This window comes from Chaetura pelagica, unplaced genomic scaffold (genome assembly GCF_000747805.2).
Source record: "Chaetura pelagica isolate M959 unplaced genomic scaffold, ChaPel_1.0 scaffold1135, whole genome shotgun sequence".
Taxonomy (NCBI): domain Eukaryota; kingdom Metazoa; phylum Chordata; class Aves; order Apodiformes; family Apodidae; genus Chaetura; species Chaetura pelagica.
In genome coordinates this window covers 28,767-54,611 of record NW_009953228.1, presented here as the reverse complement: position 1 = coordinate 54,611, position 25,845 = coordinate 28,767, and the positions used below count along the sequence as shown (strand labels likewise).

Genomic DNA, 25,845 nt, shown 5'->3' with positions numbered 1-25,845 from the left:
CATGGTCATTTGCTAGAGGACATAAGAGTTTGTGCTTGGTGTATTTTGGAGGAGGGTGTGGTGTCCATAGCAAATGGTTAAAAAATGTGGAGTTTCCTTTAATTTCCTGCTTCATAGTATTGAGTTGAGAACATGATGTAATGGTTTCAGAGGTGGAGTGGGAACAGTGGTATGTTGAGCAGTGACATCAGAAAACTAATTTCATTTTCACCACAGTTCACTAACAAGGTGGTGCATGTTTAGCTTCTGTGAGTGTGAAATCAACCACTTGATGATCTTTATTTTCAGAGAAACCTTTGTTGTGAGCACAGCTATGGACTTCCACTTTAACTTCCATTTTGTGGGTGGATATTTAGTCTTAAGGTTTTTTTCCCCTGGCTAATGCAAGCGTGTGCTGATGCTTGTTTTCTTTCCTCTGCAGTCAGTGCCACTTAGTGCGTTAGAACTAGGCCTGGAGACTGATGCCACAGCTGCTGTCAAACAAGAACCAGAGACTGTATCAACTCCAGCCTTATTAAATGTTCGGGTAAGAACTGGTACTTCAGAGTTCTGTATGTACTTGTGGTGGGTTCATCTTGGCTGGATACCAGGTGCCCACTGAGCTGCTCTGTTCCTTCCTCTCTTCAACTGGCTGAGGCGAAAAAAATCCAGGATGAAGGGGTTGTGGGTGGAGATAAGGACAGGGAGAACAGCAGTTAACTGTCATGAGCAAAATAAGCTTGGGGAAGTATTTAATTTATTGCCTGTTAACAATGGAGTAGGAAAATGAGATATAAGAGCAAATCTAACACCTTCCTCCCACCCCTCCCTTCGTCCTGGCCTCAGCTTCACTTCCAGCATCATCACATGTTGTCTTTGCCACTCCTTCCTCCATACTTTCTTCCCCATCTTCAGCAGCTCCTTCACAGACTTTTCCAATCTGGCTCCTTCCCGTTGGCTGCAGTTCTTCCTGAACTGCTCCCATGTGGGCCCTTTCCACAGGGTGCAGTCCTTCAGGAACAGACTCTTCCAGTTGCTGCTTCACAGCATTTTTTTACCCCTTCTTGAATACGTTTCAGGGTTCCTGTACCTGTAGCAGCAATGGTTTGTGCCTGGGTGATGAAGCCTTCATCCTCATTTTTTATTTCCTTTCCCTTACCTTACAATCTAAAAATACCATGAAAAAATACATGCAGCAGTATCTTGATAGACATTTCTTGCTTAGACTGTAGCACCACAGGATGATAACTGAAGCATCTTAGCATGTTATGTGAAGATATTTCTTATTACAAGAATCTTTTGAAAAATGGAGACTCGTGTGGCCAAGAGGGAAGGCTAACAGAGCCTGCTTTTTTATCTCCCTGTTCCTTTGTTGCTAGCAACCACCATCCACCACAACCTTTGTGCTGAATCAAATCAATCAGCTTCCAACTTTGGGGACTACAATAGTGATGACAAAAACAACACCTGTTACAACCACGAGGCAGACGATCACCGTAGCCAAGATCATTCAGACCAGCACAACCACTCGCCCCTCGGCTGCAGCACCAGCCGTACGCAATGCCCTGACCACTGCACCTCCCAAGGACCAGATTCAGCTGAAAGATCTGCTCAAGAATAATAGTCTTAATGAACTCATGAAATTGAAGCCACCACCTAATATTGCCCAGCCAGTAGCAACAGCAGCAAGTGAGTTTTCTTCTTTTTTCATGGAGTATTTTAGACAAATGGTGAAAGAATAGAATACGAAGATCTTTGCATGTCTTATGTTTTTATTGATTAGTAGAATATCACAGCAAAATTAAATGGTCCAGAAGAGCTGATAAATTCTATTCTAACTTTAATAGTGTTAGAATTCAGGGTAAAGCAATACAAAATAACAGGCTTTAAAAAAAAAAACATTTAAGCTCTTGATTTACTGCAAGGAATGAGGAAAATAACACTTCACATTGCAGCTGGCAATTGGGTAAAGTTAATTCATGAACATTACTGAAGGTGATTTAACTATCTCTTGAGTTTACATCAGTTTCTGTTCTGCTGTACACTTGCTGTGGAACCTGTGACAAATGAGTATTGTTTTTTTGGCATCTCCAAAATTAGGTTTGCAGTACATGCTGATACTCCTCTGACAGGATGTTTCTGTAAAGCATCTGAAAGAGGACATCTGTCCCTGTATGTTTCATGGGAGGCATCAGGTTAACTGTGTCTAACAACTGAAGTCCAAAAACTTGCTGTTTGCTTCCATTTTACTTCTTAAATTTGTTCTTAAATGCCACTCTAAATCTTTTTGGAGATTCCTTTCATAATCTTACATATATTTTTTTCTAATATGTGGACATCGTATACGGTCAGCTTAATACGAAGGAAAAGCTGCATGTGTATTTGTATTGTTTGCTGTTTTCAAGTTACTCTGATTTTAGCATGAGGTTAATTAAGATCAGAGTACTTGAGTTTGAAAATACCTCTATTGCTGCTTTTTGTGAAAGCATGCAGGCTTTTTCTGGTTACTATATTTTAATTGTCTCTGAAATAAGATGTCCTGATTTTGCAGGTGGGGTTGGATGGGGTGTGCAATGAAGGAAACTGTTGGTTAGGACTGAAACAAAAACAATGTGCCACCTTGTTCCATTGCTTTCTCTTATGGAGTTGTTGGCCAAAACAACCTGATGTAGTTGAGACACCAACTGAAGTTGGTGTGGGGTATAAAGGAGTGAGGAAGAGGAATGGGAAAAGATTTTATAGGACTGACTGGAGGTTTTATCCCTTTATGCTGAATGAGAGCTCTCAGAAGCACACAAGTAATTGGTAACATCAAAGGGTGATAGTGGCACTACTGCAGAAACTGCTTGAATCTGTAGCTTCTGTAGTAAGTGGAAAGGAGACATGCAGCTTCTGGAACTGCTTTTCTAGGGTTATTTTGTGTTTGTGTTTTGGGATCTTTCTTTGTGCTTACAAAAAAAGACATTTGTAGAAAACTCAAGGGCAGAGAAGCTCTTGGAAGGAAACATTGACTTTTCAGGTAATTTAGGCAGCAGGAGTTCTAGATTGGAAAACATTAAAAAGTTATGCAATCTCTTTGAGGATAACTTTATTTGCAATTGTCTTAGTTGGTTTTAAGGCTAATTATGTTAAATTACATGCACTGACTGTCAACATGATGGAAGCTTGACAGTTGCTTTTAATGTTATACATGCAACCTTGCGTAGATTGTTTTAGTTCTGTAGTGAGCCAGATGCTTCCAAATGTGGCTCAGGACAGGAGTTAATAAATCTTCATCTTGAAGGGTCCTGTTATAAATTTTAAACAATTAAGTCCAAAGTGTTGAATTTTTCTTTTACAGAAATGCTTGTAGTTTCTCCTAAGGTGGTAAATGCCACCAGACCAGGTAAGTTCATCTCTGCTGCAACACTGGGCTTTCTGGTTTGTTGTTACACTTCAAAGGCTCACAAGATGGAGTATTTCTAAATACTACTTATGCACTTGGTGATGGTCCAAAGTACTTTTTTTTTTTAATGCTCAAACTAGTACAGATGTGGTGGTGTTACATGGGAAGCTTCTTCAGTCAAAGTAGTAGCAGGATTTAACTCCTTGCTTATCTACTTTTTAATTTGGACAAGAACCTTGATTGTGTTCTTGAAACACCAGAGTGCTACTTTACAGTTTAAGCTTCCCTTCCAGCTCATTATTAGAAGGCTGTTAATTTGAGTTGGTGTTTGGAGGGACTTCCTATCAAGCACAGCTTTTCTTTTGTAGCTGATCTGAGCAATGGTGCACTGAAGAAGGAGGCTTCTACAAAAGAGGTAGCAAGAATATGGATAAATGATATTAAAATGAGAAGTTTTTCACCTACTATGGTAAGTAGTACAAATGGTTAATTTGCTAAATGAGTGTTTTATTGGCCACAGCCACCTGTGGCTGGTTTCAGTAGTCACATACATATGGCTTTTGTGGGGTAGAGTTATCAGGTGCATCTGCTCAAAAGGTTAGTTTCTCTGACAGATGAATACTTGATTAGATGACTAAAACTAAGAGCTGTGTAGAGCAGACTACCTGTGTAGTAAATGACAGTTCCAAGAAATTATTGTCCTTAACCTCATTGTGTGAACAAAGAAGGGTGTGCTCCAATTAAAACTGAGTGATGTGTCACTTGTTCTGTGCTTTATGGCATTTTCTCTTAAAATAACCTCATTCATATAACTAGCAGTGAGGAAACCAGCAGACTTTCTCTAGCATGGCTGTGAAGTCCTGGGTGGTTTAATTTAAAATGTAAATTGAGTGTCATTCAGTATTCTCAATCTGATAAAAATACACATCATGCTGTAAACACTTGAGTTTCAGCATCTTCGCTGGTAGCTAGAATCAGGCTGAAGTCTGTGCTAAGCAGTGTTCCTTGGTGACTGGCATGCAAAAGGCTTTTCAGGTTACTTTAATATTAAACATTGAATTAGTAATTGTGGAAGATTTTGGATTTGTCACCTAGCGGGTACTTCAAAAGTGTTCATATATTTACATTGATCCAGATCAGTGAAAATGACTGTCAGGTTTCAGAGAATGCTGGATAGAACTGGGATAGAACAGTTACAATAGTAACTGAACTTCCCTGAACTTGTGAAAATATGTAATGAAGCTGAAGCTGCTGAGACTTCATGAAGTCTAACTTGAGAGTTAGGTTTTCGCTGTTGATTACCTCTTGTGTTTTCAAGGCAGTTTTCTTTAAGTCATAGTTTGCATTTAGTGTGAAGTAAGAAGTGCTCCTTTTCTAGCTCTGCTTCTGTGAGTTTGGATGACTTGAATCCTCTTGAAAAGGAGAGGAAGTTCCCTGACTTCGTGTTTGAAGGGTTGTTGAGATTGTAAGAAATGTGTATTTCCATGTGTAGTTTTCCCAGCTTCTCCCTGGTTCATTTAGTGCAAGTGTTAAAACATTAATTGCAAGTTTGTGCTCATTTCACTTCTCAGATCAATTTCCAGGACATAGAGTATTAACAATGTGCTGTTTAACTAATGCAGGTATTTCTTTATTCCAGAAAGTGCCAGCAGTAAAAGAGGAGGAGGAACCTGAGGAGGAAGATGAAGAGGAAATGGGTCATGCAGAAACTTATGCTGAGTACATGCCAATAAAACGTAAGCCCTAAGGTTTTTTACATTAAAAGGCTGAAATTTTTTGAGAGCTGATGTTTTCTATAGTTATGAACACCAAAGGACAGGTTACCATCTGAATCAAGTAAAAAGAACCTGGATTTGTGGTGGGTTTTCCTATTTGGAAGATATGCAGGTAGTTTTTTAATAGAAAAGGAGTTTTTCAGTGTATCTTCAGGCAGTACTTTTTTCAGGAATTTGATGAGCCAAGATGAGGCTTTTTTCACCTGTATTAAGATGCTTTGTGCCTCAGCAGAGGAAATTTTTAAGGAGAGTAGCTGGTCACTGTTACACTTAAGTATCCATTTTGAGTCTGAAATTACCCTATGCATGTTCTTCCTGCATTGTTCTTAACTGGCTTACAGCTGGTTTCTTGTGTGATTTTTTTTTTTTCCAAGTGACTCTTTTACAGTTATTAATTACCATCTCCTCTTTTTTTCTCCTTTCTCTTTATCATAACCAGTGAGAAAAAGCTGTTACCTAGTTTTCTAGCTACATTGCTGATCTGCTCTAAAAGCAAAGCAGAAAACGTGGCATGGGATTTGTAGCTAAATGGTTAAATTGTATTGTCACTCATGAGATCTGTCAGCAATTAAACCATGTCTGTTCTAAATCTTTTCTTCTCATACTGCTTAAAACCAGCACTATATAAATAGTGAGAAGAATGTTGTTTTTGTAATTCTGGCATCTTGGGCCTGCCCCTGGCCTTTTGGGAAGGCAAGGTTCAGACCAGTTTTGTTTCAAACATACCAAGTACACAAGTATTTTAACTTTCTATTAACTGAGTTTTACCTAATTTCATAATTAAGGGATGGTGGTGAGAAGAGAAAAATAAGTTAGGATTGTATTGATATAAAATCAGGTTAATGCATTCCTTTACAGTGCAGTTTAACACTTGAGGTACTGTTGCAATGAAATAAGTCGAGTTCAGCCTTTGCAATAGGCAATTGTAAATTGTTTTGATAAATGTAAGAACCTGTGCTGCAGCAACAGAACTGAGTATTGTGTTTTCATCTTCTCCCTTCCTCCCCTTCCTTTTTTAACCAGTGAAAATTGGTCTACGCCATCCTGACCCAGTAGTGGAAACCAGCTCATTATCCAGTGTAACTCCCCCTGATGTGTGGTACCAGACATCAATATCAGAAGAAACAATTGATAGTGGCTGGTTGTCAGCTTTGCAGCTTGAAGCAATCACTTATGCAGCCCAGGTAATGCTAGACATTGGCACAGCTTAAAAGCCACCACAGAATTTAAGAAGGAAAATTGCTATCTGACAAATGCAGCTCTGTCAGTTTTACAAAGTGATAAAATAGTAAAACCTTAAAGGTTTGAGTTGCATTAGAAGGTGGCAGGTGAGTTGCAGCTCAGATAAATGTGAGGTAATATGTCTAGGAATGCTTTGTCTACACTGCTGCCATGATGCTGATCTTGAACTGTCTTAAAGCTCAGGAAGGACATCTTAGTAATTATTTTTAATTGACTGAAATAACTGAGTAGCTGCATTAGCAGCAGGCTAGGAAGGCCAACACTGTTTGGCATCATGAGGAAGGGTGCAGAGAATAAATTGAGTGTTATTTTGCTTCTTTGTTAAACTTCAGTGGGCCCACATCAGATGTTGCACGTGCGGCTCTCTATGTGTCAGGGAGGTAGTGAAGTTAGAGGACTATTAAAATGGTCACAGGAGAAAATAAGTTTCCTCATGACAAGAGAGTAACAAGACTGGGATGCCTCAGACTGGAGAGGAGAAAAATGAAGGGGAATTGAACCAAGGTTTATATTATCAAGAAGACTGTTCCCCCAAAACAAGAACAAAGCAGAACTCGTTGAAACTGATAGGAGATGGGTTTGAAATGGATAGAATGCTCCTTTACACAGGCAGTGGATGTCTGAGTCTTGTGACCTGAAAAGGCTGTGCAAGTGTGCATCAGTGGGTGCAAAAGCAGCCAGTTTGGGACTTAAAGAATTAGATATGTACAGCAATTTAACTGTAATTTTAGGTGCTGAAGGAAGAAGGGGAGAATAGATCACAAAGTAGTTAAGACTCATGCTCTCCTTAAATAAAATACCCTCTTCCCACTCTTAGGAGGCTGCTTGGCTGGATGGTCCTCTGGCCTCATCCATTAGGATGTTTCTTATGTGTGCACATTTCTGACAATCCACAGTGATGTCTTCTGGAGAATGGACACAAGTTTTTTGTACTTTCTCCTACAGCAACATGAAACATTCCTGCCCAATGGAGACCGAGCTGGATTCTTGATAGGTGATGGTGCTGGTGTAGGAAAAGGAAGGACCATAGCTGGAATAATCTATGAAAATTACTTGTTAGGCAGAAAAAGAGCAGTCTGGTAAGTATGTCAGGATTTGTTAGAGCAGACACTAGTAACTGTGGTACTGAAATTCAGTGTAATCTGTCTTCTGACAGATGTTCTAGCAACTGCTCTTTGGACTTCTGCTGCAACTTACAGAATATATCCTTGTTTTCTCCAGGTTCAGCGTGTCAAACGATCTGAAATATGATGCTGAAAGAGATCTGAGAGATATTGGAGCAAAAAACATATTGGTTCATTCGTTAAACAAGGTGTGGAAACTTTTTACAATGTACAGTAGAGGCAGTACAGGTACAGGTGTGTGACAAGTTGTGCATGTTGACTGTTTTAAGAGTAAGAATGTACTAATTTCAATAAATTTGCTGTCTAGGGCTTGTTTGACAGGCCTTAATCTTAAGAACCACACAGTGCTTTAAGTTATTCATACAAATGGGCCCCCTGTAGGATTAAGTCTTGGCATGTGATTTTTCTTTTAAACTACTCCTCAAGCTGCTACTGAAACTACTAGTAGAGTATTTCCTAGGAGTCAAAATATTCTTTAAATCTTCTAGACTTTGTTGCATTTTAATTTTTTCTTTTCTATCTCCCACCACACATTTAATCTGTAATACACTTTTATGTAATACTTGAATAATAAACTTCCTCAGTAATTTAGGAAAGCAGCAGTACCATGTGTTATTTTTGTAGCCTCTGCCTCTGATCAGGATTAGCCACTCACATAAATTGTGAAGTGTGATTGCTGGATGAGTTTACTGAACTTCAAATTTTAGGCTGGTATTTTTTGCTTTGATAATCCTTAATTTCTTAAAATACAGTAAAGCTTTAGAAATTGTCATTTTTGGTGGCAACTGTAAATGCACTTGATCCATCAGCTTTAAGGAATGTCTTGAAACCCAAATATTAATTACAATTCAGTTAAGGAAACAATGTGGTCAGAGTGTGGCTGTTACTCTTTTGAGGTCTCCGATCTAGTCTTCTTTAAGTATTTAGGCCCTTTAGTATATTTAAGGCCCTGGATTACCCCTTAACCACAGTGCCATGTGCCAGCTGTGCCCTAGTCACAGTGCAGGGATACAGCTCATTCAAACCTTGAGGCTAAGACCAGCATCATCCCTTGATCATATGGTCGGTGGGTTTGAGGAGGGGTCTCTTGAATAATTTCTCTAATTTCTTCTCTTTTTTATTGCAGTTCAAGTATGGGAAAATTTCTTCCAAACATAATGGAAGTGTGAAGAAAGGTGTTATCTTTGCTACTTATTCTTCTCTTATTGGTGAAAGCCAGTCTGGTGGTAAATACAAAACCAGATTAAAGCAGCTCCTTCACTGGTGTGGTGAAGACTTTGATGGAGTTGTATCCTTTATCTGGAGATCAGTTGAGTGTAACCAAATGGCTGTTTAAGCTTGCATCTTTAAAAACAATCTTGTATTTTTATTTACTGATATTTTTAGGTATTGTTCTTAATCCATTCCAGTGACAGTTGTGTGCATCTCTGACAGCAGACTTGAAGTTTTACAAACTGTGCCAAATCTGTTGGTGTCATTGTTGCTGCACAGCTCAGGTACAAGAATGAAGCTTCTGTGTTTTCTGCAGAAACTGATAAAATATGTCTCAGGACCTGAAGTTTACCCTGGAACTTTCTTCAGTGAATTCTTACAATTTTTTTTAGTATCAACAGCATTTTAAAGATCTCATGTTAGTAATTGTGCTCTTAAATATTTCAGTTCAATATTTTTCCCAAAGTTTTTAGTGAAAAATGGCTAATGTCTTTTTAAGTTTACCATTTCCTGCTGTCACTTCTTGTAATTAGCAGATTTTTCTTCTGTTTTAACTCCTCATTCTAAAAATAAGAGAGACAAAGTTGTGTGTGTTTTGTTTTGGTTTTTTTCCTTAATTATGATTTCAGATTGTATTTGATGAGTGTCATAAAGCTAAGAATCTGTGTCCTGTTGGTTCATCAAAACCAACCAAAACAGGTCTGGCTGTACTGGAACTTCAAAATAAACTTCCAAAAGCCAGGGTTGTTTATGCTAGTGCCACAGGTATGTACTGCTTGGATTGTAGGAATTGTCTCTCTGGGCTTTTACTGGCACTGGTACAGAGTGTGTTTTTTTTTCCTAGGTGCATCTGAGCCAAGAAACATGGCCTATATGAACCGCCTGGGAATCTGGGGGGAAGGAACTCCATTTAGGGAATTCAGTGATTTCATTCAGGCTGTTGAAAGAAGGTAATACTTGAAAGAGCTACAGTCAGAACACCTGTGGTTGTGGTTGACTCTGCTTTCCAGTTCCTTTCTCTTCACTCACTCATCTTGCTTTGCAAACTTGTCCCGACACTAAGAACTTTCTGACTCTGGCTTCCATATTTAGCAGAAACAGAACCTGTCTTCTATGGTAAAAAATGGGAAGTTTCCCTTGCTCACAGAAAACTTGGAGAGCTTTAGCAGCTTGCTGGGAAAACAGCCCTCTTTAAAATGTGGATGTTTTCAAAAGAAAATATTTTGCTGCTCATTGGTAAAACACACTGGGTGTCCTGAGGGTGCTCAGGATTGCTGCTGTCTCACTATATGCAGAAGCCCTCTGATGTTTATGCATCAGCTTAGGCAGTTTAACAGGAAGGAGTCTTGTCTTGGTGCTTTCTGGCATAAGAACCCAGTTCAGAAAAATTCTGTATGCTGTTGCAAGGTACTTTGTATTTCAGAACTTACTATAAAAATTAAATACGAGAGGTAATAGAAAATGCACCTGCTACATTCTTTGGTAGGTGAGCAACTTAATATATTGTGTTTTGCCTACTTTAAAAGAATTTTTAACACTTCAGAATGCTACAGTAAGGCTTAATATGCAACTTCTTGCATATCATCTACATGATGCAAGAGTTTTCTAGGCTGTGCAGGTGTTGTCTCTGCTTCATTATTGCTCTTTTGATGCATACTCAGTAATGAAATTACAGGCCCAAGCTTGTGAGTAGGTTGGCTTTGCAGGTGACTTTGTGCTCTCAAGGTATTGCTGAAGGTGCCTTGATGCTGAAGAGAACTTAAGTTGCCTGCTAGTTTAATTACTTTCATAGCAGCATAAATCTGAAGAGCTTAATACAGTTTGTGTTCATTACTTTAAATCTGCAGTGGAGCTTATAAATTGCAGTGCAAGATTTTTTGGTATATTTGGACCAACAGTTATCAAACTACAGTTTGCAAGGTGCTGTCTCCTGATGTATGCTTGGTAATTTGGGCAAAATTAACTATTTGAGTGTTTATACCTCTTGGGATACAATCAGTACTCACAGGCCATTGATGTAGTTTTAGATGATGCTTAAATTTCAAGAGACCCCTTCTCCCCTGACTGTGTTTAACCAAACAGTCCTTCACATTTGTCAACATATTTTCTAAAGCACTTAAGTATGTTTTTAACAAATCCTTGCTCTTGAAAATTCTAATACAGACTTAATTTGTTCCCTTTATTTTAGAGGTGTTGGTGCCATGGAAATAGTTGCTATGGATATGAAGCTGAGAGGAATGTACATAGCAAGACAGTTGAGTTTTTCAGGTGTAACTTTCAAAATTGATGAAGTTCTGCTTTCACAAGAATATGTTAAAATGTACAATAAATCTGTGAAACTGGTAAGAACACCTTCTTAAATTTGCTTTCTGTACTGTGTTTTGAGAGGCTGAACTAACTTGATTTAAACTTGAGTGCTCCTGAAGCAGCATGGAGTACTGTTGGCTGTTGAGAGCCAGGAGTAGCATCATCTTGCCTAGTCTTAATGTCAAGATTTCTTTATTTAAAACTTGGCAAAAATTAAGTGAGGTTTTTCTCTTCTAGGGATCTTGCTTTGTGTTTAATTATGGGCAGTGCTCTTTGCTTCTTTACCTGCCTGTATTAATGGAGAAACCAGATACACAGTATTTTCTAATTATGTTTGCATTGGTAGTACTGTAAAAGTATCTGCTTTTCATTGAGTGCAATTATCTTCTGGATTTACCAAACCATAGTTACATTCTTTGTTGTGAGTTTTGTTTGATATATGAGTTTCCTTTACTTGCATTCCTAAGGTAGTGTAACTTTAAACTTGTCTGGTTTTATTTGGATATTAACCAGTGTAGCTGTGTAGCCTTGATATGTGACATGTACAGCAATTAACACTGTCTTCTGCAGTGGGTCAGTGCCAGAGAGAGGTTTCAACAAGCAGCTGACCTGATTGATGCAGAACAACGAATGAAGAAGTCCATGTGGGGCCAGTTTTGGTCAGCTCACCAGAGGTTTTTCAAGTACCTTTGCATAGCATCTAAAGTGAAGAGGGTGGTGCAGCTGGCTCGGGAAGAAATCAAGAATGGGAAAGTAAGTTGATCAAGACCTATTTTTAAGTATCTTTGTTAAATGTAAAGCTTTTAGAGGTGTTTTTTTTGTATGTAACATTTTCAGACATAGTATGCTTTTGTGCTTTCTGGTATTGAAGCTATTTAGTGAGCAGAAATTCGGGCAAAAATGAACTTAGAAGTCAGTCATCTTGGTAACAATGCCTTGTATTCATTTGTCCTTCAGTGTGTTGTTATTGGCCTGCAGTCAACAGGAGAAGCAAGAACATTAGAAGCTTTGGAGGAAGGTGGTGGTGAACTGAATGACTTTGTCTCTACAGCAAAGTAAGATTGAAGTCTGTTAAAACTGTCCTTTACAAAACTAACCAGTCCAGTTTAGTGTGTGTAGTAATTTGTCCTTTCATGAGTAAAATATGCAAGGGTGCAGAGGAAGTTCAGTCTCTTAGTACTGATGTTCTTAATCTGTCAGTGCTGCCCAAGTGAAGCCTTGGTGCTGCTGGCACCCTGGGAAATGTGTTCAGGTGTGAAAGGCTGGGACTGTCCTTAAACAGGGAGGAGGGGAAGACTTGCCAGGAGCACACTTGCAACCAAAGCAAGTTGCAATCATGACTTCTCTCTCTCAGCAGCTGAATCAGATCCAGTCCTGAGACTGCCTTGCTGAAGATCTTAATTTAAATCAATCTGTCATTTAAACTCTGAGCAATAAGCAAATGGCAGTAGCTGTACCACTTGATACCAAAACCAAATTAAACAAGTTATAAGTAGCAGTGTTGTAAAGTAAACTTACAAGAAGATGACAAATAATATGGGTGAAAATTATACACAAGGAATAATTCTTCACAGAAGTCAATCAAGCTGTTGAAATGTTACAGGTTCCTACTTGCAAGTAAATGCAGATGTGACTGAAGAACCTTTTTTTCTTTTCTTAAACAGAGGAGTATTCCAGTCTCTTATTGAAAAGCACTTTCCAGCTCCTGACAGGAAGAAGCTGTTTAGCTTGTTGGGAATTGACTTGACTGCTCAAAGTAATAACAATTCACCCAGAGACAGCCCTTGCAAGGAGAACAAAATAAAGAAAAGGAAAGGTAATGCTGAAGTTCTTACCCTCATGCTGTAGTGAAAATGGCAATTTTAGAGCTGTCTAAAGGTGAACTTGGGAATAAATTTTGGGAATGTAAGTCTCAGTACAGTCATTCATGAAAGAGAATGTGTTACAAGTCTCTAAGGCTTCTGTTAGACATTTCCATTATTAGATTCTAAAACTGCTGCTGAAGCAATAGAACCTGTGAATTCAGTGTACTACTTTGCTCAAAATTGGGTTGATAGACCATGGGACAGTATCCCAAAATGCCCTGCATGTGGCATGTCCTGATGCAGACACACAAGCTTTCTTTTTGTTGAGGCTCAGTAAAGAGGAGATTCATACTAACCCACCTTCCCAGACTGATTGTATTCCTACCAAAAAGTTGATCATAAAAAAAGCTTGAGAGGTCTTGCTTAAAACTTAAAATAATTTAAGCAGATCTATTTTTAGAAGTTGAATATTTTTCTAGTATTTATGCTGTGATGGTAAAACAGACCTCAACAGTAGATTACAATGTCTAAACTAACTTGCTTTTTTCTTCTGGGGTGATGGAATTAGGTGAAGAAATAAGCAGAGAAGCCAAAAAAGCTCGCAAAACCGGTGGCCTTGCAGGTAGCAGCTCTGATGAGAGTGAAAGTGAGTCTGATGCTTCAGACAATGAAGAAAGTGACAATGAGAGCTCCAGATTCTTGAGTTCTGGAGATGATGATGACTTCAACCCCTTCAGAGATGAATCCAGTGAAGATGATGAGGATGGTAAGAGAGCTTGTGTTTCACAAGCAAGTAGTTGTACTTGCAGGTAGTAAGCATTGTTTCTGAACCATTTCAAGGTGCCAAAATAGGAGTGTTTGATAAGCTTGTAGTTTAATTTCACTGAGATTGGAATTAGTTCTAGAATCTTGGTTTACATCTCCTGTAAATAGATTTTACACACCAGAGTTCAGACCTTTGTAAGTCGCCTTTTGTGATGAGATTGTAGTTTTTCAGCAGAAAGAATGGCTTTTTGGTAAATAATCAAAACATGTAAAAAAACCCCACCTTTATTTACTTGTAGATCCCTGGCTCATCAGAAAAGAGCATAAAAAAAATAAAGACAAGAAAAAGAAGAAAAGTATAGACCCAGATTCTATCCAAAGTGCCTTACTAGCTTCTGGTCTCGGATCAAAGCGACCCAGCTGTTTTGCTTCCACTGTTGGTACCACCACCTCTAGTACCAACACGTCAGGTAGGAAGTTGTTTCTTTGCTTTTGATTGGCTTTCTTAGCCATTAAGCAGTGAAATTCTAAAATCTGAAGAGTCTCCCTTAAATTTCAGCCAACAGTAACACAAACAGCAGCTTTGTAACAAGTCAGGATGCTGTTGAAAGGGCCCAACAAATGAAAAAAGAACTGCTTGATAAACTGGAAAAGCTGGCTGAAGATCTTCCACCTAATACACTGGATGAGCTTATTGATGAACTGGGTGGTCCTGAAAATGTTGCAGAGGTAGGTTGCTGCTCACATGAAGAGGAAATTAATGTTTTTTTTACTTCTGCAGCCATACATTATCTGATTGCAGTGAATCGGTGTTGTCATTCTTCAAGGTTCCATGTGACTTAAGTATCTATTAAATAGAGAACTTGTTTAACAGTTTTAGACAGTAATCTCCCAGGGATAAGGGTATGGGTTACTTTCACTGAGTGCCTCTGAATTAAAAAGGAACTTGAAGATTGTGTTAGAATACAGAGGAGAGCTCTAAATGGGTAAACAGGTTAATTCTGAGAGTGATAACTTCTTGGGTAACTCATGCTAGTTTCTCTATAGTGGTATATTTCTCTAACTAGTTGTAGTCAGTTTGAAGCTGGTGTACCCAAAACAGCTTCAGTTCATCTTCCAGTGAGGGTCAAGAACCTGCATAATAAAACTGCATCAGTGAAAAGCCTTATGAATTATTCTCTCTTTCCAAATCTCAGTAACTTCAGAAAAATGTCTTTAGTGAGCTGGTTGTGTCTATGAAGTAGAAACATCCTTGTGATTTAATAGACCCTGTTAAAATCAGTGAGAATCTTGGCTGCCAGTTTATTTTTTTAATAGTCTTGGTAAATCCCTTCTGGACAGTAGTATAATACAGTGTCATTTCTACATACATGGGCCTTGTTTTGCTTTTGATTCCCTGAGTTACCTCTAAATAAGTGTTCCATATAGCAGGTAATAGCATCAACCAAAAAATAACCCTGATTCCCTGATTTGGTTTTGCACTTGGGAGTAAATTATGGCATCTATTTTAAGGTCTGCATATGAATAAACAGCATAATGTTTGAAGTTTTTGGTCAATTAATAATTTGGATATTTCTCTAATGAGCTCATGTTTCCTTTTCTTTTTAAAGATGACAGGCCGCAAGGGGAGAGTCGTAAGCAATGATGATGGCAGCATCTCTTATGAGTCAAGATCTGAACTTGATGTGCCTGTTGAAATTCTGAACATCACAGAAAAGCAGAGGTTCATGGATGGAGATAAGGTAGTCCTTAAAGAGAGACAATTTAGAAAAACTTGCCTGATGCCATGGACTGAATAACGTATTCAATTTGTGGCTCTACCATTATCCCACAGTGACTTTTAAAGTACTATAGGTACTAGTTAGAAATCACTTCCAGTTCGCTGCTCTTTGTTTTGTTTTTCAAACCAGTATGTTCAGTCCTGTCTAATGTGAGGCTGCAGTTGCTTTAGCCTGGGTGGCCACAGAGGCCAGAGGTGTGACTGACAGCAGCAACTCTGAGCTGGTCTGGCAAACCAGCTTTCTGGCTTCACTTGGGATGTGCTGCCACAAGAGGGCAAATCGAGTGAATGTAGTTGTTGTGTGAAGCTTCTGTGGCCTGTTGTTACACCTGAGGGTAAATACTCATGTTTCTGCAAGTGACTTGGGTGCAGTCCCAACATTTACATTCTTCCCAGGCCAATTTATTCAGACACTGGAATGGCCACATCCTCTTCCTTACCCAACAGTAGCAGTAACTTTCTGTCTTGTGCATTGCTTCGTTTTGGAGCAAGTCTCCACGTGTCCTTCCCATTCTTTCTGAAGTGCAGGACAACATCAGAGAAACTTGACCTTTGGCACAGCCAAACCACAATGTACAGCCTTCCTGCATTTGCACAGGAAAGTGTTGCTGAAAAGCAAAGTGAAGACCACTCCTTTCATTGAAAAAAATGTTAGCATTTCTGCCTCTGATAGAGAAACCTCCTCCTCTCCCCCCGCTTCCTGCAATAAGACAACCAAGTAACAGTGAAACTATTCCAGATCCACATTAGTAATGATTGTAAAATAAATGTATTTAGAAGCTGAAAATGGAAGCTTGATCTTGGATTTCTTGCTGACTAACAAGTCCTTTCTCATTCAAAGAACATTGCCATCATCTCAGAGGCTGCCAGCTCTGGCATTTCATTGCAAGCAGATCGGAGAGCCAAGAACCAGAGGCGGAGAGTTCACATGACTCTGGAGCTGCCATGGAGTGCTGACAGGGCAATACAGCAGTTTGGTAAATAACTTGTGTCCTTTTCCTAGCAGACTCAGTAATACTGACTGGATTTACTGCCAGTTCTTGGAAAATCAGATTGACTTAAGTGACTGCTTAAGAACCCTTCCAATCTCCTTTATCCCTATGAACAGAATCAGCTTTATCTGTAGACATGACTTTCAAAGCTTGAAAGTTTTGAAAGAACCCCAGCAAACAAACTCACACTGCAGCTTAGGGGGGTTTTATGTATCATGTGTCTGTATGAAAATTGTCAAAACTCTAGAGTGTTTGTGTACTGCCTTCTCTTGGCTGTATCAGAGTAGAAACTGACTTTCAGCAGGATTAAGTTCTAGCTTTTTTCTTTACTCTTACAATTCCTGGTTTATTAGAAATCTTCAGTGAAGTGGAATGTATTTAACATGTGTGCTTCTACTTAATTATCCAGGAAGAACTCATAGATCCAACCAAGTGACTGCTCCAGAGTATGTGTTCCTAATTTCTGAGTTGGCAGGAGAGCAAAGATTTGCATCTATAGTTGCAAAAAGACTGGAGAGCTTGGTAAGAATGTTTCAAGAAGTCTTATCTTTCATTTCAGAAAATAGAACTTAGATTTGTTTTTCTTAGAGCTGGATTGAATTACAAAGGTGTGTCTTAACAGGGAGCCCTCACTCATGGGGACAGACGAGCTACAGAAACTCGAGACCTCAGCAGATTCAATTTTGACAACAAGGTGATGGTTTTATTTCTGTCTGAAAGCTCATGCTCTGGTGCTTATTGCACAAATGACCTGTTGAGGAAGGCTTTCTTCCACCTTCTGTGAAGTGTTTTGCTTTTAGCTGTATTACTTTCTGATAGGAGGTCTCTTTCCTGAGGTAGCCAGTGATCATTTTAGTTATGTTTGAAAAGCCACATGGAACACAAATGTGTGTAAATTACTTTTCTGCTAATGATCCAAGGCTGAAGTAAATGGTATGTGTCCTTTCAGTCACAGCTGAAAGATTACTTTGGCAATTCTAACTAGAAACTAAGACTGGGCTCTTCATGTAGTGTGGTTTATAACTGAAGAGATCATAACTAGTTCTTCTTACTATTGTAGAGACACTTTTCTTAGTGTGAGTTACAGATGCTTGTTACCCTGTGTGCTTGGGGCTGAAGCACAAAGGCTGGATCACATTGTTAGAGCAGCTTTCTTTTCCTTACACAGTATGGCAGAAATGCTTTAGAGATTGTTATGAAATCCATTGTGAACTTGGACTCCCCAATGGTCTCTCCTCCTCCTGATTTTCCTGGAGACTTCTTCAAAGGTAAGTATAATTCACTGGGGGCAATCACTGCCTCTTGATTGTTCTCCAGCATGCAGAAAATGCAGATAACTTCAGAGCTAGAAGACATTGTTACTGCTAAAACCAAGCAGCTGGCCCAGATGGGCTCTCTGTGCATGTCAGGCCTTTGCATGTTGCTTGAATGTTGAAGTTCATGTAAGAAACAAAATGTGTGAACTCTGATACCAGGCATGTTCTGTGTCTGGTCCAAGTGTTACAGACAGCTCTTCATTTTCCTGTTACCTGTTCCAATATCTTGCTCTCCTGTGGGCTCATGGGTGGTGCCATTAATAGTTTTCTCTGCCTGTGCTTCCTGGAAGGACAGAAGGCAAAGTTCTTTCTTGCTTCTGAGATATTGAGCTGAATTGCAAATAATGTATTTGAGGGGTGTCAGAAGTTTTGGAATTGGATCCGAAACAAGAATGCTAAACAAGCTGTTACTTCCTTGGTTTATTTATAGAGGGCTAGGCAGCTGTCATCTAACTTCTTTCTTTTTCTTAGATGTTCGTCAGGGATTGATTGGCGTAGGCTTGATCAATGTAGAAGACAGATCTGGAATACTAACACTTGACAAAGGTATTTCTGTGTTTGTATCTTTATAATATTGCTAGGAGTATCATATATCATGATAGTGGATTCCCAGAAACAGAACTGAAGTTGTAAGTACTTGAAAAGTCATTTTTTGGGGGGAACTTAAAAATGTTTTCCTTGTTTCTGAAAGAATGGATTTAATTGAGACGCTTTGAATTCTGCCCAGGAGGTGGTTGTCGTGGAGCTTCATCTTTGTGGACCTAATACATGTATTTCTCATTCTTTTTTTTCAGATTATAACAATATAGGGAAATTTCTGAACAGAATTCTTGGTATGGAAGTACATCAGCAGAATGCTTTATTCCAGTACTTTTCTGACACGTTAAATGCAGTTATTCAAAATGCAAAGAAGAACGGAAGATACGATATGGGCATCCTGGGTGAGTAAAGCAACTTCTCAGTGCTCTTGTACTCCAGTGAGAGCAGAGAAGCAGAATAACTCTGTCCTTTGCTTTTAAGATTTGGGCTCTGGAGATGAGAAAGTAAGGAAGGCAGACGTTAAGAAGTTTTTAACTCCTGGATATTCTACCTCCGGACACGTAGAACTATACACAGTAAGTTAATTCTGTATCTTTGCATGAACTAACAAAACTTATTGCTAAGTTTTTATAACATGACAATGAACTAAGTGTGTGCTGAGTGAGGGAGGTTCCAGGCCTTTCACTGGGCACTGTTTGGTTCTATGATTCTTGAGTTCCTGTGTCTTTAACTGGTTTTGAAGTCTGTTCTAAATCAGACCCCCTGCATGGTTCTCTTCTAGATCAGTGTAGAGAGAGGAATGTCTTGGGATGAAGCAACTAAGCTCTGGGCAGAACAAACAGGTCCAGATGATGGATTTTATTTATCACTACAGGTAAGATTCTTTGTCTCTTGAATTATATTCAGAGAAGCTGGCCAAATATACTGAAAAACTTACTGTTCACATTAATTACTGTCCAGTTTTTGCAAAATGCTTTCAATCTTACATTAAAATTGAAGTCAAGTTTCATTCACACTAAGTATGAAGCACTCCCTTTTAGCTGTTCAGGGTATTTTCTGCTAGGAATGTGAACACAAATTAATAGCTCTTATTTAAACTTACATCAAGAAACCAGATGCTTTCACTGTAAGGAAAAGTTGGGAAGTTAATGTAGATCAGTGGTTCTGTCTTCTAAACGTGTCCTGATTGTTTTTGGTGGTCTTACTGCACACACAGACACACTCACTCTATAAAGAACAGAGTATGGAAGGACTCAAGGTAGATACTGTCACCATGTTTAAACTTACAAAGGTTTTGGGTTTTCTGTTTGTTTTTTTTTTCAGATAAGAAATAACAAGAAAACTGCTATTCTAGTAAAAGAAGTGAATCCTAAGAAGAAGCTTTTTTTAGTGTACAGACCAAATACTGGGAAACAACTCAAACTAGAAACATGCGCAGACCTGAAAAAGAAATATAAGAAGGTAACTATTAAAATGATGCTAGTTTTAAACTTAGATGAAAAGAAATATAAGGACTTTTTTACTGGTATTTGTGTATGATTTTAGCAAGTCAAAAACTAGGCTTATTTTTCCAGAATAGAGCTTGTATTTGGATCATCTTAAGCCCGTCTGCATGGTTTCTGCACTGCTATACCCCAAGCTTTCTGAATATAAATAATTTGTGTTGTGGTAATATGAGTCTTAGGGCCTAGCAAGGGAAAGTTTTGCTTCTGTGCAAAGTGTACAGACCTGCACTTGAGTGAACAGTTACATACAGGGTGTTCTAAGCAATTATTCTGAAGTCTCAGCTCTTTGCTGATGATGTGTTAAATACTGTAATGGATTATTTTGTTTAGAGGCTTGTAAGATAATACTAATACTTTATTCAACAATTTGATGGTGTTGAATTTGTAAAAACTTGAGGAAACTCTTAAGATCAGGTTGATTATTGGAAAAGCTCTGAGATTCTGCTCTGCACAAGGGTTTTGCTCATTCTTAGAGATGGCATTTCCATTGAATGGCCTGAAACTGTAGGATTATGTACCTCTCTGCCATCAGAATGTTGGTGCTCCCTCTCTTCCCATAATAATGACCAAGTTGCTTTTGTTCTTTGCAAGTCTTAATGTATTTTACTTCATGATTATTCCCACTTTCCAGGTACCTTCTGAAGATGCTCTGCCACACTGGTTAGAGCAGTACAATTCCTCTGCAGATACCTGCACCCATGCTTACTGGTCAGTATTTCTATGCACATAAATGCTTTTACTTAAACTCTTCACCTAAACTGATTTAGAATTTCTGTTCTTTTACTCTGTGCAATCTTGTGTGTCTTGCTTGAGGAAAATTGCCCCATGTCCAAAGGACCCAACCTTTGAGTGGAAACATGAAGCTTCACACTTGCCCTTAAAGTCCTACTACATTTGATGAATGCTAATGTAGAAATTGCACTGCCATAGAAGTACAATGACCCAGGAGTAGCTTGTGCTTGAAGTGTTTTGATCTGATCTATTGTTGTAGTAGGATGGTTCAAAGGTTGTTTGGGGAGGGGGAATATTTATACTTCATGTAGAGATGAGACATGTCAGAAACAGCTGTTCCTGCGCTACCTCTTGCGTGTCTGAACTCAGCAGCTGGTATGTTCATTCCTGAGGAACAGCATAACTGGTTGGAGGTTCAGGTTAGTATTGGAGCTTCAGAAGTACACTGATCAGATACCAGTTCCATATGTAGCAGATCCAGGTTCTCAGGTGATCTAAATGAGTAGCATTTGGCTGCAGGCTCCCTCTGCACACTTTGAAGATGTGATCCTAAATAAGCCAGCACTTCTCAAAGCTTTCCCTTTAGACCCATGCTGTGGGTGAAGTCCCCTTCCCTTCCTGTGTGCTTGCAGCCCTCCCTCAACTCTTGCCACATGCTAAATAACTACAGGTCTCATTGAATGGAGTCTTTGGTTTGCAGAACTCTTTCTAAAAACTATTTTCCTCTCTGCTGCAGGAGAGGCAATTGTAAGAAGGCAGGTCTGGGATTGGTGTGTGAAGTTGGACTCCGCTGTCGAACGTACTATGTCTTGTGTGGTTCAGTGTTGAGTGTCTGGACAAAAGTGGAAGGTGTTCTGGCCTCTGTGAGTGGAACCAATGTGAAAATGCAGATAGTTCGGCTAAGAACAGAGGATGGGCAGAGGATTGTAGGTAAGTGGCTTCTCTGGTCCTTGCTTTCCATCTGGGTGTAGAAGGAACTCAGGTCGCTCCCTGTTGAGAGTCACATAGTCATCTTCATAAAGATGCTTCCAATAGAAAGGGCTCAGCAGTGTGAGTGTTGGAGGGGCAGAAGTACAACTGATGAAATCTGGATTTATTGTGTAAATGCTGGTTTGAGTCGGGTTAAAAGAGGAGGAATTTATTCTTTTCCAGCCAGGCTTTGGAACACTTAACACTCTCAGTTCTTTTCATTTACTAGGAACTAAAAAGCTAAGCTACCTTTTGAAGCCATAAGGGCTCCACTTTTTTCCCCACTGCTGGCAAAGAACAGTAAGACCTTGGAATGGCTGTTTTCATAGGGTTTGAGCTGCTAAAAATCCCATGTCTTGATAGTTCAGAATGACTTCAAGGGGATTGCATCATTGTCTGTTGCTAGACTTCTTAGTGGAGCCCTCATACCATGTGCCTCAGAGGCTGAAATCTCCTTTTTTTTTTTTTTAAATGTTGACTTTGTGGATGTGGGGTGTCATGGCAGCTCCTACTCCAGTAATGGGTTTTGAAGACAAAACCAGGTTTTTCATATTAAAGTTTCACAGTGATGTAACTTCTGTGAGACTAGAGCAGCAAAAATAGCTGACTGCTGGTTTTATGGGGCAGTGGGAAACAGGAATAAAATAATGTCTTGAGGAGCAAAATGGCAGCTTCCCTCTACAGCTTCATGACTTAAAGGATCTAGTGACCTCTGAGGATAAACCTCTTCTTGAGCAGCAGAACTTGTAGCTGTGCTTGGTTAGACTTGACACTGGAAACAGTCACTGAGGGGTTGCATCAATTAAATGGTGGGAATCATCAGCTTGAGGTTTTGCTGAACAAATTGTTGGTTTGCTTATGAAAGAATCTATTTGTTGCTCTTTTCAGGTTTGATCATTCCTGCAAATTGTGTCTCACCCCTTGTGAACCTCCTGTCAACATCTGACCAGTCTCAGCAGCTTGCAGTGCAGCAGCAGCAGATCTGGCAGCAGCATCACCCCCAGAGCATCACCAACTTCAACAACGCCTAACAAGACAAACCACAGGTGTTGACTTGGGTGTTTGAGGAAAAAAGGCTGTAAAAGCATATCACTTGCATCAAAATCAGGGACAGATTCCAAAGAAATATAACTTTTTCAGTTCAGTTGTGTGCTCTCAAATACTTTGGGAATAAAGAGATCTAAAAAGGTTGGTAGAACTGAAAGCCAGCAGTTGTTTATGGTGGTGCATCTGTCTTTCCTTATGCTCTCTGTAGTGCTTCCTGTTTGCTTTTACTTTTGGCCTTTTAAGCTACAAACCACAATTTGTTTGAAAATGCTTGAAAATCCCCAAGCAGGCTTTATTTTTATCTTGTCATACAGTGCTCAGGGTTTAACGCAGTGCATCAATGCCATTGCTGTGGGAGATCTCCTTGAATGCATGTATTGAGTATATATATAGAAAATATATATTGGGGTTTTTTTTTTTCCTCTTCGATTTATGAGTTTATAAAAGCATGAACCCTAGAGGTTGCACATCATGCATTCAGGTTCCTTCCCAGTTTCTGTTTGACAGTGCATGTCTCTGGAAACGGGCATGGACAGGATAAACACACCAGACAGGAATTTGGAGAGAAACACAATCTTAGTTGTACAGCATTGGTTATTGCATTTTTATAGTGTTTATACCCAGGTGTTGCATTTTTTTCTGGTTCTCTCCTGGGGGTTATATATTTGAGTCTACAACATGTTCTTTTTTTGTGATAAACATCTTAAATTAAAATTAGTTCCTTTTTAATGTATTAATGGTATTCCTAATGTGTACTGCAAAGATGGCTGGATGCCTGTTTTCCTTAAATTGAAGCATTTCCTTAATCCCAGGTGGTTACGGAAACTTAAGTGCAAATTCACTTCCATCTCGCATACAATCTTCTATTTTTTACTTCATTAATGTAATTTAATTTGTCACTTGTAAGATGAAACCTTACTTGAGCTGTAAATTAGAGAATGGGAAACACTTGAGGGTTCCGCTGTATGTGCTGTTTCTGTTACCCAGTAACTTGAATACTGTTTAATATGTTGTAAGACATTGTAGAGTTTATCTGGAGCTGTTTAAAAGAAATTGTAATGTACAAATGTGAATAGTCACTTATCTATAATATGGGTAAGTTTTGTTTTGCCTATAATAGTAGATGTTTATAAGAAAGTGAAGGACAATGTTTGTCATTTCTTGCTTGCACAGGTTGCACTATTGAAAAATTGAGATTGTATAAACCTGTCCAAAAAAACTACAAGATAATGATCTTGTAGATGTCAAATAAAAGTTATTGTACTAACAAGAAGTGGAGTCTTGTTTAGGCAATCACTGTATTCCAAAAAAACTAACAAGTCTGTACAATTGGAATTGGACAGGACTCGGCATGTTCAGTCTGCTTTAACCAGGCTTCTGTCTTGCAGCCCAGATATCTCAGCTGAACTCAGTAATGAGGCAAGAACTTGTCAGCTGGGTTGAAACCTCGGTGCATATTTGCAGTCAGGTTGAGCTGGCAGGCTCAGAGCAGCCCTCCCCTGTAGCCTGGCTCACTGCTGAGAGCACTCAGAGCCACGTTCAAGTGTGATGGAGGGTGTTTCCATAAGTAACAGGGCCAGAAGCTCCACCAGGTCAGGCTGAAGCGAGTTCCCTGATGGGAATTATTTCCCTTGAGGTTGTGCTAAGGCTGCCAGTGCTGCCCCTCTGGTGTGGGGACAGAGCCCCTGTGGGGCAGGGAGGAAAATCTGAGATGGCTGAGGGGCTGAACGCCCTCCATAGGCCTGTGACCAACTGCAAATACAGATCCAGAATAAAAGGTGCCCCTGCTCCTGGGGTGCCTGCTGTATCTCTAAAGCTCTTGTGCTGCCCCTGGGGAAGCTTGAGGAGTTCTCAGTCCCCTGGTAGCCTGGGCAGGTCCCCGAGTGCTGGAATACCAGTAGCAGCTGATTGTACCCTGCAAAACCAGAGACAAGGTGTGGGGAGGATGTTCCTGTGTTTCGTACCCACCACTGGATGTATTTGGCATCCATTCCAGGAAAAGTAATGGGATTTTGAGAAGAATGTTGGCAGATGATCACTGCAACAGATAGAGAACCAAAGCACTAGTAACAGCAAGCTCTGTGTGGACACTAGTTTTTTATTACTATTATTTGGGGTAGAAACTTCTACCATCTGAGATAATAATATTTTAGCTCTTAATTGTCAGTGAGATGGATCTAGTAGTGGTAGGTTCACAAACATTGGTTTATATTTTTAAATAGCTCATTATCTAAATATACTTCAGTTCCTAAGTGCTCTTCTCAGCCTGTTGTGCTAACGTTGGTTGTTGGGATGAGCAAGCATTGAATTGGATATTCTCTGTATTGATAACCAAGCCCTTCTGCTTCATTTCAGAAGTTTATAGCATATGCTGCTGTTCACTCACACCCATGGACTTGTACCCCCTGTAGGGGGGGAAAAACAACAGTCCTTAGAGGTCTGTAAGAACAGATCCCAGAAATCTGTTCCTCCACTTGCTCTCCTTGGCCTGCTCTCTGCTTCTTGCCACCATCAATGCCTTGGCTTTGTCCTTCAGCCACTAACACATCTGCCTCCTCAGCTCTGGAGCATTTTAAAGCCTTCAAGCTGCAGAAATGTTTTCTCTTGAAAATTCCTGCTTGGTGGTTGGGGTGTGGTTTTTTGGTAGTAGTTTGTTCCTTGCATGAGCTGCTGATAAAGCTTGGGGTGGGGGGGGAAGGAATATAAATAGCAGTGTGGATGGGATAGGGAGCAGCTCTGTGGTATCCTCTGGAGCACTGCCTGTAAGACAAACATCCTCACAGGGAGGAACAAGGAGAGACTAATTGTCATGTCATACAAATTACCAGGCTAAGCAAGAACAATCTCTGTATTTTTCCTACTTGTGGGGCATTGATCTGCTTTGTACAAATCACCATCTGAAATGGATATAAAATGGATAAAGGGTGGATGTCTGATAACAGGGCAAAGCTCAGTGTAGAGTGACAGTAATTTCTGTGCTGCCTGACTTTTTGGAAGCACACTGTGAAAGGGGAAGATACATATTTAAGTTGACTTGGGAATTGAAGGAATAAAATTTGGGGTTTTCTTTTTTAAACTGTCCCTTGACAGCAACTAAATTTTGACTTGTTAACTAGTTTGATATTAATGATCTGTCTGACCCAGCAACTGCAGTTCTAAGCCACTCAAGACCCCCCCTCTGCACAGCAACTGTTCCATTTTTTCCCAATTGCTCTGTGCTCCGTTGGGAACACACACCTCTTGGAAGTTCCCCAAAGATGCTAGCTGTCTAGTCAGTGTGTAGTATTTTCTTTGTAAATGAAGCAAGCACTGCAACCTGTAAACATTTGTCAAGTGAATTATCAAGAGGTTTTTGTATTTTTCTTTTGCA

The 25,845-nt window shown here is 39.5% G+C and overlaps 2 protein-coding genes across 2 annotated transcripts in view; both read left to right on the top strand.

Annotated features, from left to right (window-relative positions):
- The window catches only part of SBNO1 (strawberry notch homolog 1 (Drosophila)), a 23,866-nt gene extending 121 nt beyond the window's left edge, over positions 1 to 23,745 (top strand). Inside the window, 31 exon segments of the mRNA XM_009997859.1 lie at positions 390 to 526; positions 1,359 to 1,668; positions 3,733 to 3,833; positions 5,004 to 5,100; positions 6,163 to 6,323; positions 7,327 to 7,460; positions 7,603 to 7,693; positions 8,632 to 8,793; positions 9,347 to 9,482; positions 9,562 to 9,667; positions 10,906 to 11,059; positions 11,595 to 11,777; positions 11,982 to 12,079; positions 12,689 to 12,840; positions 13,398 to 13,595; positions 13,894 to 14,064; positions 14,154 to 14,323; positions 15,205 to 15,336; positions 16,216 to 16,351; positions 16,776 to 16,888; positions 16,989 to 17,060; positions 17,535 to 17,634; positions 18,154 to 18,228; positions 18,477 to 18,623; positions 18,703 to 18,797; positions 19,004 to 19,096; positions 19,546 to 19,614; positions 19,616 to 19,683; positions 20,359 to 20,435; positions 21,196 to 21,389; positions 22,317 to 23,745. Of these exon segments, the coding sequence (XP_009996161.1) occupies positions 390 to 526; positions 1,359 to 1,668; positions 3,733 to 3,833; positions 5,004 to 5,100; positions 6,163 to 6,323; positions 7,327 to 7,460; positions 7,603 to 7,693; positions 8,632 to 8,793; positions 9,347 to 9,482; positions 9,562 to 9,667; positions 10,906 to 11,059; positions 11,595 to 11,777; positions 11,982 to 12,079; positions 12,689 to 12,840; positions 13,398 to 13,595; positions 13,894 to 14,064; positions 14,154 to 14,323; positions 15,205 to 15,336; positions 16,216 to 16,351; positions 16,776 to 16,888; positions 16,989 to 17,060; positions 17,535 to 17,634; positions 18,154 to 18,228; positions 18,477 to 18,623; positions 18,703 to 18,797; positions 19,004 to 19,096; positions 19,546 to 19,614; positions 19,616 to 19,648 (3,626 nt within the window). The 3' untranslated portion in view covers positions 19,649 to 19,683; positions 20,359 to 20,435; positions 21,196 to 21,389; positions 22,317 to 23,745.
- LOC104388929 (protein strawberry notch homolog 1-like) lies at positions 20,290 to 23,745 on the top strand. Its single transcript, XM_009997860.1, has 3 exons — positions 20,290 to 20,435; positions 21,196 to 21,389; positions 22,317 to 23,745. The coding sequence occupies exons 1-3, from the start codon at positions 20,290 to 20,292 to the stop codon at positions 22,457 to 22,459; spliced, it is 483 nt and encodes a 160-aa protein (XP_009996162.1). The 3' UTR covers positions 22,460 to 23,745.
- Positions 23,746 to 25,845: the final 2,100 nt, after the last annotated feature.

Excerpts from the sequence above, each read along its gene's own strand:
- LOC104388929 (XM_009997860.1), top strand. The coding sequence starts at position 20,290 with ATGACCAAGTTGCTTTTGTTCTTTGCAAGTCTTAATGTATTTTACTTC. Across the intron at positions 20,436-21,195 it reads ACCTGCACCCATGCTTACTG|GAGAGGCAATTGTAAGAAGG; the intron begins GTCAGTATTTCT and ends TCTCTGCTGCAG. Across the intron at positions 21,390-22,316 it reads GGATGGGCAGAGGATTGTAG|GTTTGATCATTCCTGCAAAT; the intron begins GTAAGTGGCTTC and ends TGCTCTTTTCAG.